General features: G+C 37.2%; 1 protein-coding gene across 1 annotated transcript in view; it reads right to left on the reverse strand.

Annotated features, from left to right (window-relative positions):
* APAF1 (apoptotic peptidase activating factor 1) overlaps positions 1–19,920 on the reverse strand; it is a 91,346-nt gene that overhangs the window by 20,260 nt on the left and 51,166 nt on the right. The window contains exons 17-22 of the mRNA XM_030856322.2: positions 17,927–18,088; positions 14,211–14,339; positions 11,470–11,595; positions 7,127–7,246; positions 4,970–5,086; positions 3,166–3,291 (exon numbers count right to left, since the gene is read on the reverse strand). Coding sequence (XP_030712182.1) covers positions 3,166–3,291; positions 4,970–5,086; positions 7,127–7,246; positions 11,470–11,595; positions 14,211–14,339; positions 17,927–18,088 — 780 coding nt within the window. The remainder of the gene's footprint in view (positions 1–3,165; positions 3,292–4,969; positions 5,087–7,126; positions 7,247–11,469; positions 11,596–14,210; positions 14,340–17,926; positions 18,089–19,920) is intronic.

Consider the following 19,920-nt stretch of genomic DNA (forward strand, 5'->3'; position numbering starts at 1 on the left):
CTCAAACTCTTCCAAAATATAGTAGAGGGAGAAACACTCCCAAACTCATTCTATGAGGCTACCATCACCCTGATACCAAACCCAGACAAAGATGTCATAAAAAAAGAAAACTACAGGCCAATGTCACTGATGAACATAGATGCAAAAATCCTCAACAAAATACTAGCACACAGAATCCAACAGCACATTAAAAGGATCATATACCATGATCAAGTGGGGTTTATCCCAGGAATACAAGGATTCTTCAGTATATGCATATGAATCAATGTGATATACCATATTAACAACTGAAGGAGAAAAACCATATGATCATCTCAATAGATGCAGAAAAAGCTTTTAACAAAATTCAACACCCATTTATGATAAAAACCCTCCAGAAAGTAGGCATAGAGGGAACCTACCTCAACATAATAAAGGCCATATATGACAAACCCACAGCCAACATTGTTCTCAATGGTGAAAAACTGAAACCATTTCCACTAAGATCAGGAACAAGACAAGGTTGTCCACTCTCACCACTATTATTCAACATAGTTTTGGAAGTTTTAGCCACAGCAATCAGAGAAGAAAAATAAATAAAAGGAATCCAAATCAGAAAGAAGAAGTAAAGCCATCACTGTTTGCAGATGACATGATACTATACATAGAGAATCCTAAAGATGCTACCAGAAAACTACTAGAGCTAATCAATGAATTTGGTAAAGTTGCAGGATACAAAATTAATGCACAGAAATCTCTTGCATTCCTATACACTAATGATGAAAAATCTGAAAGAGAAATTAAGGAAACACTCTCATTTACCACTGCAACAAAAAGAATAAAATACCTAGGAATAAACCTACCAAAGGAGACAAAAGACTTGTATGCAGAAAACTGTAAGACACTGATGAAAGAAATTAAAGATGATACAAACAGATGGAGATATATACCATGTTTCTGGATTGGAAGAATCAATGTTGTGAAAATGACTATACTACCCAAAGCAATTTACAGATTCAATGCTATCCCTCTCAAACTACCAATGGCATTTTTCACAGAACTAGAACAAAAAGTTTCACAATTTGTATGGAGACACAAAAGACCCCAAATAGCCAAAGCAATCTTGAGAAAGAAAAACGGAGCTGGAGGAATCAGGCTCCTGGACTTCAGACTACACTACAAAGCTACAGTAATCAACAGAGTATGGTACTGGCACAAAAACAGAAATATAGATCAATGGAACAGGGTAGAAAGCCCAGAGATAAACCCACGCACATATGGTCACCTTATTTTTGATAAAGGAGGCAAGGATATACAATGGAGAAAAGATAGCCTCCTCAGTAAGTGGTGCTGGGAAAACTGGACAGATACATGTAAAAGAATGAAATTAGAACACTCTCTAACACCATACACAAAAATAAACTCAAAATGTATTAAAGATCTCAATGTAAGGACAGACACTATAAAACTCTTAGAGGAAAACATAGGCAGAACATTCTATGACATAAATCACAGCAAGATCCTTTCTGACCCATCTCCTAGAGAAAGGGAAATAAAAGCAAAAATAAACAAATGGGACCCAGTGAAACTTAAAAGCTTTTGCACAGCAAAGGAAACCATAAACAAGACGAAAAGACAACCCTCAGAATGGGAGAAAATATTTGCAAACGAAGCAACTGACAAAGGATTAATCTCCAAAATTTACAAGTAGCTCATGCAGCTCAATATCAAAAGAACAAACACTCAATCCAAAAATGGGCAGAAGACCTAAATAGACATTTCTCCAAAGAAGATATACAGATTGCCAGCAAACACATGAAAGGATGCTCAACATCATTAATCATTAGAGAAATGCAAATCAAAACTACAATGAGGTTATCACCTCACACTGCTCAGAATAACCATCATCAAAAAATCTACAAATAATAAATGCTGGAGAGGGTGTGGAGAAAAGGGAACCCTCTTGCACTGTGGGTGGGAATGTAAACTGATACAGCCTCTATGGAAAACAGTATGGAGGTTCTTTAAAAAACTAAAAATAGAACTACCATACGACCCGGCAATCCCATTACTGGGCATATACCCTGAAAAAATCCATAATTCAAAGAGTCATGTACCACAATGTTCATCGCAGCACTATTTACAATGGCCAGGACATGGAAGCAACCTAAGTGTCCATCGACAGATGAATGGATAAAGAAGATATGTCACATATATACAATGGAATGTTACTCAGCCATAAAAAGAAACCAAATTGAGTTATTTGTAGTGACGTGGATGGACCTAGAGTCTGTCATACAGAGTGAAGAAAGTCAGAAAGAGAAAAACAAATACCGTATACTAACACATACATATGGAATCTAAAAAAAAAATGGTTCTGAAGAACCTAGGGGCAGGACAAGAATAAAGACGCAGATGTAGAGGATGGACTTGAGGACACAGGGAGGGGGAAGGGTAAGCTGCAACGAAGTGAGAGAGTGGCATGGACTTATATATGCTACCAAATGTAAAATAGGTAGCTAGTGGGAAGCAGCCACATAGCACAGGGAGATCAGCTCGGTGCTTTGTGACCACCTAGAGTGCTGGGATAGAGAGAGTGGGAGGGAGATGCAAGACAGAGGAGATATGGGGATGTGTGTATATGTATAGCCGATTCACTTTGTTATAAAGCATTAACACACCATTGTAAAAGAATTATACCTCAATAAAGATGTTAAAAAATTAAAAAATAGAAGAACATACAGTAGGCTTAAGGCCTCTAGATCCATAATCCTTCGTTACGGTAAACTATTCTTTTTTCACAGGATTTTATCCCTGTAATAAACATCTTACTCTTAAAGAAAGAATGAAATTATTTCAATTAGATTTTACTACTGTAAAGTAAAATAGAAATTACATAAATGTGGCAAAAAGTATATTTATTGATTCAAATACGAAGGCAGGTGGGAGAATTCAAATGAATGCTTCATTTTCAAAATAAAGAATCTCCCACTAGAGGGTTCTGAGTCAAACTGCCTGCCTCACTCACAGAAAAATATGGGTTTCATTTATGCCCATGTGCATAATCTAAAGGGAAGCCCAAAATAATGTGATCTGAAAGTTCACATATCAGATTTGAGGCATAATCAAAGTGTCCCTTCATTAGAGTCAGCATTATGTATGTTAGAAGTTCAACCTCCCTCTCACCTGAATTGCAGAGTCATCAGAGCTTGAGATAAGAGTCTTTGCATCAGCTGTGAACTGGATGTGCCGTACAGTGTTCTTGTGCCCAATCCTGGATTGGAAGATTCTGTTGTTTAGGAGTTCTAAAATCTTCAAGGTAAAAAACCAGAGAAAATTAATACGAAGAAATTCAGCAACACCCAGGCATTACAACCCCAAAATATTAAATCGAAACTAGACTACAGAAGGGTATAGAATTTCCATCTCAGTGCTTTCAGTTTAACTAAAGATACACAAATGAACGGCACAAATACAGACATGCACATCTATGCACACACACACATGCACACCCATAAACACCCTAAAAGAAAACATTCACTGGAATGACCAGATGGCAGTAAGAACCAGTGGTCCTTCTTGAGTATTCAACTACCCAATTCATCAAACAAGTAGCAGTCTGAGCTCAGCCTCCAAAAAGAAAATGACATTCAAGATGGATGAGAAGGAAGAAAGAAAAAAATCCTGGATGAGAGACAAAGCAAGCTCTTTATAAAACAACACAGAGACAATGCAAGATAAAGGATGATGAGGGAGACAGGTAAAGGAAAAGAGCATACACGAGCAGGCTGGGAGGCAGTACACTGAGGAGACTTGAAAGGGCTAAAGATTAATATGCCAAATACAGAGAATAAGAAAGTAGAAAAGAAGTCAAAAAATAACAACTATGTCAAAAAGGCTTTCAAATAAACTCACACCAAAAAAAGTAAATATGTACTAAGTAAGCACTAGGGATGTAATGTACAACACGATAAATATAATTAACACTGCTGTATACTCTACAAGAAAGTTACTAAGAGAGTAAATCCTAAGTGTTCTCATCAAAAGGAAAAATATTTTTCTGTTTCTTTGATTTTGTGTCTATGTGAGATGGTGGATGTTCACTAAACTTACTATAATAAACATTTTATGATGTAAGTCAAATAATTATGCTGTATACCTTAAACTTACACAGTGCTGTATGTCAATTATATCTCAATAAAGCTGAAAGGTAAAAAAAACTCCTCTTTGTAGGGCAATATGGACTGAAGAATATTTGTGTAATTCCTTACGACAATGAATCCAAAGTAAAATAAATGTGGCCAGTGGCATAATTAATAAATTAAGAAACAATTCCAAAAAGCTCAGGTGAGAAAAGGAGTCAATATTCTTTTAAAAACTATTATGTAGCTAGAGAAAACTTGCTTTTGTGATGAATTTCACTTGTGATGAAATCACTTTTTTCCAAAATGATTTTTATTATACTCTCTTTTTTTCCTTACAAGCTTTTATTTTTATTTATTTGATCTTATTTGATAAATTAAGGATTTCAGGTGGTAAACTGGTGTACTTCTAATACCAAAAGTAGAACAGCGAGGACTGGTGAAATAGGTAAACATAAGGCACCTGCACTGATATTCCCGATGAACCTGATCAGAACCAACATGGAAACAACTTACACCCCTAAACGGCCAAGTTTCTAAGAAGAGAAAAAATGCTCTTTGCATAGTTAGCTAAATCTCTGAGAGTGTTTGATATATTTGGAGAACAGCAAGACAACTGGGCAGAGAATAAGGAACACAAAAAGACAAAAAGTATGAGAAAGAATAGTAAAAGCAATATGAAAAATATACAACTAATAGGATTGTAAGATTATTTTTAATCTAACAGAGGAATGACTAATTATCATAGAAAGATTTATTTAGTATATAAGTCTACAATGCCAGGTGTATCATTAATTTAAATAAAAACTATACTGCACAGAATGCCTCTGCAGAAAAGAACTGAATACCTGAATGGCTCCATCTTCGCCTCCAAATGCAAGGTACTGAAGCTGTGGACTTAAGCAACAGCAACTCACTTGAGCTTCAGTCAGATAATCAATCTGACCTGTGTTTCCATTAATGAGCTAATGAAAAATAAGTCACAATCAAGTATTAGACTGTAAGAGCAGTTTTTGTTCTTTAGAACAGAGACTTCAACTGAAAAAATTAAAATGAATATAACCAACGAGAGCTCCCGGGGGAACAACAAAACCCTATTCTATTCTCAGCAGCTGCATTTAGCACTTCACACTTTCGTTTCATTTCACTTTTGTGGTTCACATACATTTTCGTAAAATAAAACAAGCTTTAAAAGGTTTAAAAAGCAGCTACTGTGCCCACCACCTGAGACACATCTGTCTGATTTGCAATCCCACAGCTAGCTCCACACTGTTTCCCATTTCTTCACAAAGCCCATTTTAATAGGGCTATCGTTTATTAAAATACACTTCCCTGATATTTTTCAAGGGGTTTGGTGAAACAGGACTGAGACAGACATTACATAAAAAGACAAATTAAAATTAAAATGGGTTTTATATCCTCCAAATTACTCACCAAACAGTATAAATTAAGATTTTTTTCCGCTTTTTCTTCTGGGAGGAGGAGGCGTTGGAGAACAACCCATTAGCACAATTTGGGTTGTAATGCATAGACTAAGAGTACCAAGTTTCATAACCTGTACCCAAACTAATGATTATTCTTTAAAATCCCACTAATAAAAATACCTTATCACTCAACTGAAACATGTGACCTGGGAAAATATTTCTCAATCTTAAATAAACTAACTGTCAGATCTATCCCTCTAATTACAATTACAACCTAAAAGTCTTGAATTATTTTTCAATACGAAATAAGCAGTCACCTTCATTTCAGGTACAAAGATTATAGGGTCAATCAATCAAGATAGCTTTTCCTTTACAATATTTTACCCGGCATGTTCTGATCTATTAGACATTCAAAATGAAGACTGAATTACTAAAAGGTGATTATCTTCTTTCCCTCAAAAATCAATTTCCATACTTTTTTAAGTAGTGACTAAAAAATGTATGTTCACTTAAATGGAACTATTACTTGTCAGTTTAATTGTCCTCTAAACTCTCCCACAATCAATGACATAGAATAAAATATTTTTATAGTCAGATGACTTCTTGAAGTCTCAGTTATGACAACTATTAAAGAAAGGTTGCACAAATTTAATAAAGGTAATATAAGCATTGAACTTGACAAGAAAACTGTAGTGGAAAAAACCCCAAGTGGAAGAATCAGTCTGCTAAAAATCAGTAATGAGGAAATCACATTCAATTCCACATCCCAATTCATCCCAGAAATACAGGGCATTAGGAGCTCCTCATCGACACATTCAGGACAATAGTAAAACTTGTAAAATACAAAACAAGCCATATTTAGAGGAGTCTCACAGCTTGACTCTGACCCACACAGCAGATGAGAAGAAATTACCACACGCCATAGACAATTTATTCCCAGATCTCTGCTTCCTGAGTTTGGATTCCACCTTGACACTATAAAGCAGCTTACAGATTTTTGAAAATGAAAAGGACCTTACAGGTGAAGAAAGTGAGGTTCAGAGAAGTGATGCTATTTACTAAACATCACAGAACTGGCTGACGATAAAGCTTGAACTTGTACCTTGGTCTCCTCAGTGAACAGTCACTATTCCCTCTACTACATCAAGTTGAGCTTTGCAGCTTTAGAACTTGTTAAACTCCATCCTACCCTGTCAGTCTGTCTCAAGCTCTTGCTACATTTCACACCTTTCATGTGCGTGCTCCCTCTATTTCCCTCTCCTCTTCTCTATTCCATTTCTCTCTTCACTCTAGTTCCATTCCATTATCTCATCTCATTCTCTCACATGTTCTTGCCCCCTGTCTTCCAGTTACTAACAGGAGAGGAATGAGGTAAAGCAAGGTATCACCTTTTTTAATTCTAAATACTAGCATATGTGAGCCTCAGCTCAAGACCCACATATCTATAAAACTGATACCTACTGATCATCTGTTATATAGTATACAATTACGCATGATCAAGTCCAAAAACAAACAAGAAAAATTTTGAATTGAGAGTTCAATCAAAACACTTTTTCCAACTATTTTCTAAAAAATACTCACTTGCAGACGTTTTATGTCATCAACTGCAAGAACCATCACTTCATTTTCTTGAAACACAACATCTATTTCTTGCTTTAACGCTACAGCAGAGTTCTTACATACTTTCTTTGTCTCCCAGAGCTGATTAAGAAATTAAAATACTAAAGTAAGATAACTGCATTCTCTGAAATAATGCAAAGACAAGTCTTAGTCTTAAAAACAATATACAATCATACCTCACTCTCCAAATGCCTATAATGCTAGAAAATTTTCAATTAGATTATAATTCAACAATAAAAATTTATTAATTACATAGTATAGGAAGAAGCAGTTATTATTAAGAGTAATGAATGCTAGACTCAAAATACCTTAGTAGGAATTCTAGTTCTACTGAAAGTTGTGACTTTGGGCAGATTACTTAACCTGGTGCTGCTCAAAGATAAGGACCTCCTGCTGTTTCTCACTGCTTGATACCAAGATAAGGAGCAAATCAGCTATATCACTAAACACACTGTTAACAGTATGCTTATGATACAGTTGATTTTTTTAAACAAGACTTTCTTGATGAAGGAAGCAGTGCATTGATTTACATTCTGGCTCAACCTTATTGAGACTGGCACTTTAAACAGCACTGACTTAACCTTTCTGTGACTGTTTCCTCAGTTGCAAAAAAGGATTGCTATGAGAATTAGCAAATTAACACAGGCACAGTACTTTGCCCAATGTCTGGCATACAGTAAATACTAAACAAATTTTAGCTAAACACAAATTTGTACAAAACACTGTATTAGATGCTACAGGGACAAACCAGGGTCTCCGGCCTCAAAGAGCTTATAATTTAAGATGTGTGAACAAGTCTGAGGGGCAGTGAAGCATTAGTGGTAAAGAGTTTTAAAATAACTCTGTGCTGGGAGATCAGCTGGGTGCTTTGTGACCACCTAGAGGGGTGGGATAGGGAGGGTGGGAGAGAGACACAAGAGGGAGGGGATATGGGGATATAAGTATACATATAGCTGATTCACTTTGTTATACAGCAGAAACTAACACACCACTGTAAAGCAACTATACTCCAATAAAGATGTTAAAAAGAAAACTCTGTGCTTAAATTTAAGGCACAGTTTGATAAGTACCATAAGAAAATGACACACAGTCACATAGCATTAAAGGAGAAAGACATTTCCCCAAATGGAATACTAGGAAAGGCTTCACTGAAAGCTTGAGGGGACTTGTAGGGCTGTTAGGTTTTCGACAAGGAAAGATACAGAGAAGTAGGTTATTCCAAATGTAAGAAAACACATAGGGCTCCCCTGGTGGCGCAGTGGTTGGGAATCCGCCTGCCAATGCAGGGGACACGGGTTCGAGCCCTGGTCCGGGAGGATCCCACATGCCGCGGAGCGCTGAGCCTGCGCTCTGGAGCCCGCAAGCCACAGCTCCTGAAGCCCGAGCACCTGGAGCCTGTGCTCTGCAAAAAAGAAGCCACCGCAATGAGAAGCCCGTGCACTGCAACGAAGAGCAGCCCCTGCTCACCACAACTAGAGAAAGCCCCTGCACAACAACAAAGACCCAACGCAGCCAAAAATAAATAAATAAAATATTTTTTAAATACCTTTAAAAAAATACATAAGCAAAAGTACAGAAGCAGGGAAGTACGGGGTGTTTGGGGAAATGTGAGCAATTCAGTGTAGGTTACTTGTAGGAATAAAACAGAAGACAGACTGGTAGAGAATAGGCTGTACTGTAGAGAAGTTTAATGGCAGACTTTGGAGTACGTATTTGTTGGGTTGGCCAAAAGGTTCAGTTTTTTCCGTAAGATGGCTCTAGTAGCACTTAGGTGTCTTTAACTTCATTCGAAACAATTTTATTAGACTATATGTGACAACTGCCATATCAGCATGCATTTAAAAAAAAAAGACTTATCAAAATTGGTGAATTTTTGTGTAGCTATTTTAATATTGAAGATGGAAGAAAAAAGCAACATTTTGGGCATATTATGCTTTATCATTTCAAAAAAGGTAAAAACGCAACCAAGGGCTTCCCTGGTGGTGCAGTGGTTGAGAATCTACCTGCCAATGCAGGGGACACAGGTTCGAGCCCTTGTCCAGAAAGATCCCACATTCCGCGGAGCAACTAAGCCCATGCACCACAACTACTGAACCTGTGCTCTAGAGCCTGTGAGCCACAACTACTGAGCCCGTGTGCTGCAACTACTGAAGTCCATGTGCCTAGAGCCCACGCTCCGCAACAAGAGAAGCCACCACAATGAGAAGCCCATGCACCACAACGAAGAGTAGCTCCTGCTCACCGCAATTAGAGAAAGCCCGTGCACAGCAAGGAAGACCCAACACAGCCAAAAATAAATAAATTAAATTAATTTATTTTTAAAAAAAAGAACGCAACTGAAACACAAAAGAAAAGACTTGTGCAGTGTATGGAGGAGGTGCTGTGACAGACCAAACGTGTCAAAAATGGTTTGCGAAGTTTCGTGTTGGAGATTTCTTGCTGCATGATGCTCCACAGTCGGGTACACCAGTTGAAGTTGATAACGATCAAATCGAGATATTAATTGACAACAACCAACGTTATACCATGCGGGAGATAGCCGACATACTCAAAATATCCAAATCAAGCGTTGAAAATCACCTGCACCAGCTTGAATATGTTCACTGCTTTAATGTTTGGGTTCCACATAAGTGAAAAAAACCTTCTTGATCATATTTCCACATGCAATTCTCTACTGAAACATTCCGTTTGGGACGAAGTGAGAGAGTAGCATTGACATATATACACTACCAAATGTAAAATAGATAGCTAGTGAGAAGCAGCTGCATTGCACAGGGAGATCAGCTCTGTGCTTTGTGACCACCTAGAGCAGTGGAATAGGGAGGGTGGGAGGGAGACGCAAGAGGGAGGGGATATGGGGATATATGTATACGTATAGCTGATTCACTTTGTTATACAGCAGAAACTAACACAACATTGTAAAGCAATTATACTCCAATAAAGATGTTAATTAATTAATTAATAAAGCAAATTGTGACAGGCAATGAAAAGTGGATACTGTACAATAACGTGAAACGGAAGAGATCGTGGGGCAAATGAAATGAACCGTCAACAACCACACCAAAGGCTGGTCTTCATCCAAAGAAGGTGATGTTGCATATATGGTGGGACTGGAAGGGAGTTCTCTATTATGAGCTCCTTCCGGAAAACCAAACGATTAATTCCAAGAATTACTGCTCCCAATTAGACCAAATCAAAGCAGCACTCAACGGAAAGCGTCCAGACTTAGTCAACAGAAAACACATAATCTTCCATCAGGATAATGCAAGACCACATGTTTCTTTGATGACCAGGCAAACACTGTTACAGCCTGGCTGGAAAGTTCTGATTCATCTGCGTATTCACCAGATGTTGCACCTTCGGATTTCCATTTACTTAGGTCTTTACAAAATTCTCTTAATGGAAAAAATTTCAATTCCCTGGAAGACTGTAAAAGGCACCTGGAACAGTTCTCTGCTCAAAAAGATAAAAAGTTTTGGGAAGATGCAATTATGAAGTTGCCTGGAAAAATGGCAGAAGGTAGTGGAACGAAAGGGTGAATAAGTTGTTCAACAAAGTTCTTGATGAAAATGAAAAATGTGTCTTATTTTTACTCAAAAACCAAAGGCACTTTTTGGCCAACCCAATACTTCGGTAGACAAGGGAGCTACTATCTGTTTTGAGCAAAAATGACATGACTGGGGGCTTCCCTGGCAGTCCAGGGGTTAAGACTCTATGCTTCCACTGCAGGGGGCACGGGTTCGATCCCTGGTTAGGGAACTAAGCTCCTGCAAGCCACTTGGCAAAAAAAAAAAAAAAATTACATGACTGTATTGTACATGAGGAATATACCTTGCAAGCAGCATGTAAAAAACCAAGAAAGAAAAGACTTGTAGCAGAGGCTAATACAAGAAAGGCAACAGCTAATGAGCACCTAAACTTGAAGTGGAAAAGTAGAAAGAAATGATAGAAAATGGAAAGGTATCAATAGAATCCATTAGAATTGGCAAGTAATTGGATGTGGGAATTCACGGTAATGGAAAGAGTCAAAAGTTACTCTGAGGACTCAAATATAATATATTTAAATTAACCAAAATACAGTTTAATCATTGGACTTCTCCAGCACCTGGACCATGGTAACACTCAATTAACATGTACTGAATGAATGAGACTGCTATAGTCCACATAATAGCTCTTTTCAAGGATAAATAGGAAACCAGCAGTTTCCTGTTTTACTTCCCTCAATACTTCCCATCAATTTCTTAACTAGGAGATTTAGCTTACCATCATTAAATGTCTAAAATGAAAATCTCAATATATCTCACCCTGATTGTCTGGTCATCAGAAGACGTCAAAAATGATGATCCATCAGGAGAAAACATCACACAATGGACCCAACTTAAATGTCCTCTACAATCAGCTACTTTTAAACATGAGTCCATATTCCACAACTACAGAATAAACACAACAAATAGGAAATCACATTCATAAGCATTTTGAATATATCAAGAATATTAAAAATAGCAAGAATGATCCAGCAATTCCACTTCCATGAATATAGCCCAAAAATACACTAGCAAAAATACAAAATAACTTGTGTGGATTATTCACTGCATTGTTATTTTTAACAGCAAAAAAACTGGAAACAACTCAAATGACCATCAATAGGGAACTAACTGAATAAACTGCATTAATCACAAAATGGGATAATATGCAATCTTAAGAAAGTAATGAGAAAAACACCCTGATAACGACTAGTCTCTGGGATATGTTGTTTACACCAAAAAAGCAAAGAATGGTATATACATTTCTGCAGAAGGGTATATATGTTTCTCTCTCTCTCTCTCTCTCTCTCGCTCTCTCTCTCTCTGTGTGTGTGTATATATATATGTATATATATATATGCAAGCTATACTAAATGAGATAAAAAATGTGACTCTAGAGATGTGATATATATATAGATGGATATATAAGGCTATATATTATACACATAGATATCTGTTTATACATGCAAAAAGAAACATTAGGATGTTAAGACAAAAACGGTTACCTTCAGAAGGTAGGGAGGGAGAGTGGCAGGGAAGGGATAGGGATGAAAGTCAGACTTCCCTGAATAAAATTTATTATAAAGCTTTGATTTGGAGTCACACAAACGTTTTATCCATTTTTTAAAAATCAATCTAAAAAAATAATAGGATGAACATAAGTGGTTTCCATATTTTACTTTCCACTGTCATCTAATCCTCATTTCAAATGACTGCAAAACCCTAAAACAAATGAATGTGCTAATTGTACATGTATATACTTCTCCTGTTATTCATGCTTATTACAAATTGTCAATGTCTATCACTAGCCTGGCTGTATTTTGTCCTGAGTTCTGCTGCAAATTACTCAAATATATTCCAGTCTAATGAAGTACCATATGTGCCTGAGTTCCTCTCATTACATTCTGAATTACAGACCTACTTTATGATTTCAGAACTAGCATGGACAAAACAAGTACTTCATCACATGCCCAGTAGTTTTCAATCAGTGAGTTCTATGGTTACCAATTCGTTATGTGAAATTTTCTCTGCCTTATCTCTGGAGTCCAATCTGGGACATACAGAGCTAAAGGCCAGAAATGAAAGTGGTTCCACAACTGAAAAATCTCCCTTGAAAATCCTTCTTTCTCTTCCCTTCTTGCTCTCTCTCATTTCTTTGTCACTCACAGCCTCCAAAACTAAGTCCCTATATTTCAAGAAGACAGACAATGTTTCCAGGAGATTTTTAAGAATAGCAAGGGGTAAGGATTTTAGAAGTGACAGGAAAGGCCACAAGAAGGGCTGCTCCTCCACTCCTCCTAAAATCCAGACAAAACCCAGGAAGGGGAAATTTCCAAGCATGCCTACCTTGAGGATCTACGGGTAAGGTGTGAGATCTCCTAGTAGCTCTGAATCTTTCGATTCAAGACCTCTGCTGAAGAGAACACTGCCCACAGCACCTACTCTCTCCCATTGCTGCAAACAGGACTGGAGCTCGTTCACACTCATTGCCTCTGCTTCCAATGGGAAGATTCTCACAGGGAAGTTATTCAGTGTTAGTTGCACTGCTGTACTCAGAATTAGGAGGAGCTTACAGAGCTTATCCACTCACTCTCATCTTGCTTGTATCTCCATGCTGAAGGGCTATATAGCTCAGCCACTCTCCAGCCATACCTTCATGTATAGGGCAAGGTTGGTGAACTCACTAAAAACTCACTGAAACAGGCTCAGAACACTGAAGAAGTGCTTGCCATTGTCAAGCTTCCTTTGAAGGTAGCCTGTGAACCAAATGAATTTCCCTATTTTCCAAATAAAGGCCCAAACCCTTCTTCTTGGACTGTAATCACAAGGGGCTTCAAATTACTTGGTGGTAAGATAAACTCAAGGAATGAGTAGTAACAAAGCTTGGAAAAACTAATCCATCTATGGAGAAAAAATATCAGGGAATTCATTGCTTTTGAAAAAATTAATACAGCAACTCACTGGGTAGAATTCTTCTAGGTATAGACACTGAGTATAAAATCCATCAGGTTAAGGGCAAAATTATAAATATAAACAAGAAATCATTTTATTCATTAGTGCTTAGCAATGAAAATTCTAGGTTAACCAATTCTAATTTTAACTTCCATCTTACCTTTCTCAATGATCTAAGAAATGTGAACTGGACTCATTTCTCATCATTTCTTTTACAGAAGAGTCTGTACCCATATTTAAGAGATGCCATGTTTCTGCCTAGGAAACCAATGGTCATGCCATTGTTTCCCCAGACCTTGGCACATACTGACAGTTCGATAAATGCCTGGTGAATGATGCTGTCTGTCATTCTCTGTTTACTGTCAAACCAATTCTTCAATCACTGCTGAAGTATTAAAGCTGTTAATGCGGCTTAATATCCTAAAGCTAAAGGTCATTATGCTATGAAGAAAACACTCTATAATATCTCAAGCAAACATCCTCAGCAGTTAATGGTTTAAGCAACCCATTCTTTGTCATCCTTGTACCTCTGAAGACCCAGACTTCACAGAGTAAATTCAACTACTCACCTCCACGCAGTACTGGGGCAAAGCCACCACTGCCAGATGGTTATGGGGGGAGAAGTCACAGTACTGGACAGTGCTATGATGGCCTGTGTGGATTTCTGCCAACAGGCCACTAGTGTGAATGTCAAACAGCTGTCAACATAAAATAGAGAGATATCTATAAAAGTAAATATGTTAAAAGATAAGCTATACCCAAAGTGAATCTAACTTTATTTCTAAAAGAATACCCTCCCATTTCAAACATAGAGTATAAGTCCTAAAAAAAATACTACAATTACTGATAATTGGCAAAATTATTAACTCATTAAAAAGATATAAATTAATATACATATACTTTTTAAATACTGCTTATCCTGAAACATGTTTCCTATAAAGGAAAACTTATCACAGATGATCGTGCTAGCCTAGGGAGAAATAAAACCTTTGTGAATACATGAATGGACTAGCCAAATTAATATACAGAACAGTTCTCCCTAATGCTCGTTTATTCAAAAGAGAAAATGCCTACTCATAAATGAAGATGATCAAAATAATATAGGGCAGAGGCTTACTAAAATGAAATTAGTTCAATCATTTCTATTTCTCTTCAGAGCCTAAATTACTCCATTATCAATCATTTTCCCATTTTTGAACCAAAAAAAGCTATTTTTGAGTAATTCATTTCAATTTTTGAAAGATGTTTACATGATGAATATACTCTTCCAAAGTTTTTGCCAAATGATAAAAACGTTTATACCAATATACAGTATAACGATTTAAGGCCAAGCCATAGTCTTCAGGAAGGAAAAAAAAAAGTTTCCAGCGGAAGCCATGAAAATGTTTTGTGAATGCATAGCCCTGTGAGCACACATAGACGGTAAGCAGCATGGCATCAGGGGCCAACAATAAATGAAAGGAAATCATACTTAAAATGCTTCCCAGGACAAGTTGTTCTTAAAAATTAGTGGCTGACAGTCATAGAGGAAACTTGGCAAGTACAGAATAGGCAGCTGTCCCAATTATTGGGTAGCAAAAAGACCTAATAATAGGAGTGGGCTAATAACACAAGAGAATTGGAAAGAAATAGAGGAAAAGAATAAAGAGACCAAAGAGTAAGAACTGGAATCTATATGTAGTTAAGGGTAATCTTAGGGTAGCTTTATTTTAGCATGGTAAAATAAAGAGTTGGCCTATAGATTTTTAAAACAGGAAAGCATTTCACACAATATAAAATTATTTTCCTCTCTCACTGGACAGATAATTTTAAACATTCAAATTTTGCTCAACACCATTAGTCATTAGGGGAATGCAAACCAAACCATAATGAGATGTCACTTTACACCTAATATGACAGTTATAATTTTTAATAATGAAAAAAAGCAAGTGTTGGCAGGATGTAAAGAAATTGGAATCCTTGTACACTACTAGTGGGAACAGAAAATGGTATAGCCACTATGGAAAGGTCTGGTGGTTCCTCAAAAAGCCCAGTATAAAATTACCATACGACCCAGAAATTCTACTCCTAGGTATATACACAGAAGAACTGAAAGCAGGGACTCAAACAGATACTTGTACACTAGTTCTTGTGGCATTATTCACAACAGCCAAAAGGTGAAAACAACCCAACAACAGATGAATGGATAAACAAAATACAGTATATCCATATAAGATTATTACTCAGCCATAAAAAGAAATGAAGTTCTAACACATGCTACAACATGAATGAACCTTGAAAATGTTATGCTAAATGAAATGAGCCATACCCAAAAGGATCAATATTGTACGACTCCACTTATATGAAATATCTAGAAAAGGCAAATTCATAGTTTAGACTAGAGGTACCAGGGGCTGAAGAGAGAGAATAGGGAGTTACTGCTTATTGGTTACAGTGTTTCTGTTTGGGACAATGAAAAAATTTTGTAAAAGTAGTGATATCTGCACAAGACTGTGAATGTAATTAATGCCACTGAATTGTGTATTTTAAAATGGTTAAAATGGCAAATTTTACAAATCTTCACATCTTGTAAATGTAGTGGTTCCTTTCTGTTCTTACAGACTTTAACATACTTAAAGACAAAAGGAGATATTTTTCTTTGGTTTCCTGCTAAAGGGGTAAAAACCTATAAGCAACCAAGATCCAAGGGTCATAACTACTAGATCAATAATAATAATATAAATGGCCCCTCAGTTTTTATACAAGTATATATATATTTTTTTCGATTTATTTTATTAATTTATTTATTTTTGGCTGCACTGGGTCTTGGTTGCTGTGCGCAGGCTTTCTCTAGTTGCGGTGCGCAGGCTTCTCATTGTGATGGCTTCTCTTGTTACAGAGCATGGGCTCTAGGTGCGCAGGCTTCAGTAGTTGTGGCGCACAGGCTTCAGCAGTTGTGGATCGCGGGCTCTAGAGTGCAGGCTCAGTCCGTGTGGCGCACGGGCTTAGTTGCTCCGCAGCATGTGGGATCTTCCTGGACCAGGGCTCAAACCCGTGTACCCTGCATTGGCAGGTGGATTCTTAACCACTGTGCCACCAGGGAAGGCCCCAACTATATGTATATTTCAACTGTGTTCTTTAAAACTGTAATCTCTTGGGTGGGGGAAATAGGGAGAGGTTGATAAAAGGATACAAACTTTTAGTTATAAGATAAATAAGGTCTGAGGATCTAATGTATAAAATGGTGACTATAGTTGATAACATTGCATAGTATAAGAGAGTAGAACTTAAATGTTTTCAACAAAAAAAAAGAAAGAAAAAGAAAAAAAGGCAAATACATGAGCTGACACGTGTTAATTGGTTTGATGGGAGGAATCTCTTCACAGTATACGTTTATCAAATCATCACGTTATACACTTTAAATATTTTATAATATGCCGATTATACCTCAATAAAGCTTAAAATAAAACAGAATAAACTTGTAATATCTCTTATTTAAGTCTTTAAAATTACCATCAGAATGGAATGGCACTGTGCCCTAAATTAGAAGACCCAGCTCTCCTAATCACTGTGTAACTTTGGATACATTATTTGGCTTCTCTGAACCTCAGCTGCCTCATTATTATCATAGGGCTATTACAATCTGCTGTGCCCTTTGTATATTTATATCAAAAGAAATTACACGTAAGAGCACTCTGAATACTACAAATGTAAATTATCACTTGAATTGAATAAAGAAGAAACATTTCTTTGCCATTTACCTTTCTTTGCATATCTTCCTCATTTACTTCATAGAAATTTCACAAACTTCTTCAGTTGTTGATAAGTATTTCTCTCAGTCACCAAATCATAAAATTTTACAGCTAAGAAATAACTTCGAAAATCACCTAAACCAATGTATTTCAAATGGGGGAAAGGGGGGAGAGTAATGCAGAAAGCATTCCATCCATATTTTAGATAAATTTGAGAAACACTGGTTAAACAACATAAATTGTTTCTTTATTGTAGGACTCCGGAGTCCTTAAATATGTTTGTACACACTGAAGTACCTCTAATAGCGGAAAGTAATACATAATATTTCCCAAACCCGTGACCATGGAGACCCTTCCTCACAAGGCCTATGGACATTCCCTGAAGCATAGTGCTGAGAACTATGGGAGGTTAGAGCATCTGCCCAAACTCGTTCAGCTATACTTTATATCAATAAACAGTATAAAATGCAAAAATCAATTAGATGTTTCAATTTTCTTTAAATTAGACTAAATTTGGCTTTTTAATTTTGGCTTTTTAAAATACTGGTACTTACAAAGACTTTATTTTTTGCTGCCACCATTATCCTAGCACCATCAGCAGACCATGAACAGCATTTCACTATCACTTCCATATCCTCATGAGGCTCCTCTGAATTTAGGAAGAACTGCTTCACATTAATGCTCTTCCTCTCGTTTGCTGATTTCACATCCCAAAGCTTCAAATTACAAAAATAAAAAAAGTTTAAGTTTGTTTTGATCTCAAATCACACCTCTAGAATTCCACCTGGCCTAAATGTCACACATATTATTCAGTTCATCTAATGACTTATTTTTAATTATGCATAACTTTTCATAAGGCTTTTAAATTAAGTATTCCAGTTTCATTCAGCACCTTCCTAAAAAGAAAAAACTTAAGAGCACTGCCCAAAATGCAGAATGTAAAACTACACAAAATGTTAAAAGAGCCTTGCATGGTGTGGAGGAAGCTAAAGATCAGGTGTTGACAGCAAGAATGAGCGTGGAAGAAAGAAGAGACTCACGACTTGCCGCGGCTGCCCTCTGCTGGGCCAGGCATGAGGTTTGCTTCACATGCACAGCACAGACACTACACACAGGCACCCCCCCCCCAAGCTGAGTTATAACCTAGCAGAGCATCAGAGACATAAGGAAGTCCCTGAAAATAGAAAACAAAAATATGCTGAAAGGAAGCAAGCCACCTTGTGTGCTTGGTGGGGTCAGACAGTGCTCTAAAACAACTGGATCCTGAGGAATGGGATACGAAAGACTAAACCTCACTCGCTAACAGAGCCACCTGAGCAGCCCAAATGACAAAGGTCTTCAAGAAGATCCATCTCCACTCCCCTGGGCCTTGAGCAGTGTCCCAGTTCCACAGAATGATAATGGCTGCCATACACAGACCAAGGGTTGGCCAAGGAAAAGGATTTAAAAACAAAAAAAGCTGCTTCTCAGGCTTTAACTCAGCTTCCAAAGCACAGCTCCCAGGGTAAAACCCGATTTGACTGGCCAGGCACACGTTTACATCTCTCTTGAGTTTAAAGATTATGTACACTAGAAATACAGCCAAAACCAAAACCTTTCCCCTTGCAATAACTATAGGTAAACTGGATGAACCAAAAGAGACATCTAAAGTAGTTAGCCCTCCTTGACACTGAAGAGAGAAAATCTGAACATCAGTGCCAGAAGCTTCAGTCACATCAGTCAGATTATATGAGAAATCACACTCTGTTTCCCTCTTAATACGAAAAACAAAGCAATCATTGCCTGGATTTAAGAAAGAAAAAGAAAACTAACACAACCCAATTTCACTACATCTATCTAAACTACATCTTCTGCATGTGGACCTGACCTTAGCCACTATCCAAGGAGTGATGAAATTCCACATACTGAGGGACCAAGTACATACCAGCATTTCATTTTGAGCAAGTCACTGCACTGTATCCAAGGCCCATGTGAACCCTGGTCCTTGTGTGGTTCAAATGGCAATTTTTAAATAAAACTCACATTTTGAAACAGTTTATCATCAAGGCCTGAAAAACACATGCTTACCAACATGATATGCTATAAAACACTTAGAAGATTACAGAGCCATTTGGGACAGGAAATAATTTTATGGTTCTTCATCCTCTCGGAAAATAAAAGCTTTACAAGACTTTGACCTTGAAATGCTCTTATCCAGAATCATTTTTCAAGACCTCTGCTGAGTAAACGTCACTGTATCAGTGTGAACCAGCCAACGATACTGGCTTAACAGTAAAAGCTGCCACAAACACGGCAGTTCTTACCAAGAGTGCAGCAATGTCTGTCCCCTGCTGTTAGTGCTCTACAATCACATTCTGATACCCATACCTGAAATCAAAATCCTGCCCCTGAAGACTTTTAACTTGTTTTTCTTTTGAGTTTTGAGAAGTCTTAATTCAATTTGAAGGGACACAGCAAAGGTTTATCATCTTGAACTCATTTATTAACCACGATGCTAGTCACTTCGAGATTATATAAGTGAATCAGATATAGACACTACTCTCAAGGA

Source organism: Globicephala melas, chromosome 10 (assembly GCF_963455315.2).
Source record: "Globicephala melas chromosome 10, mGloMel1.2, whole genome shotgun sequence".
Lineage (NCBI taxonomy): Eukaryota > Metazoa > Chordata > Mammalia > Artiodactyla > Delphinidae > Globicephala > Globicephala melas.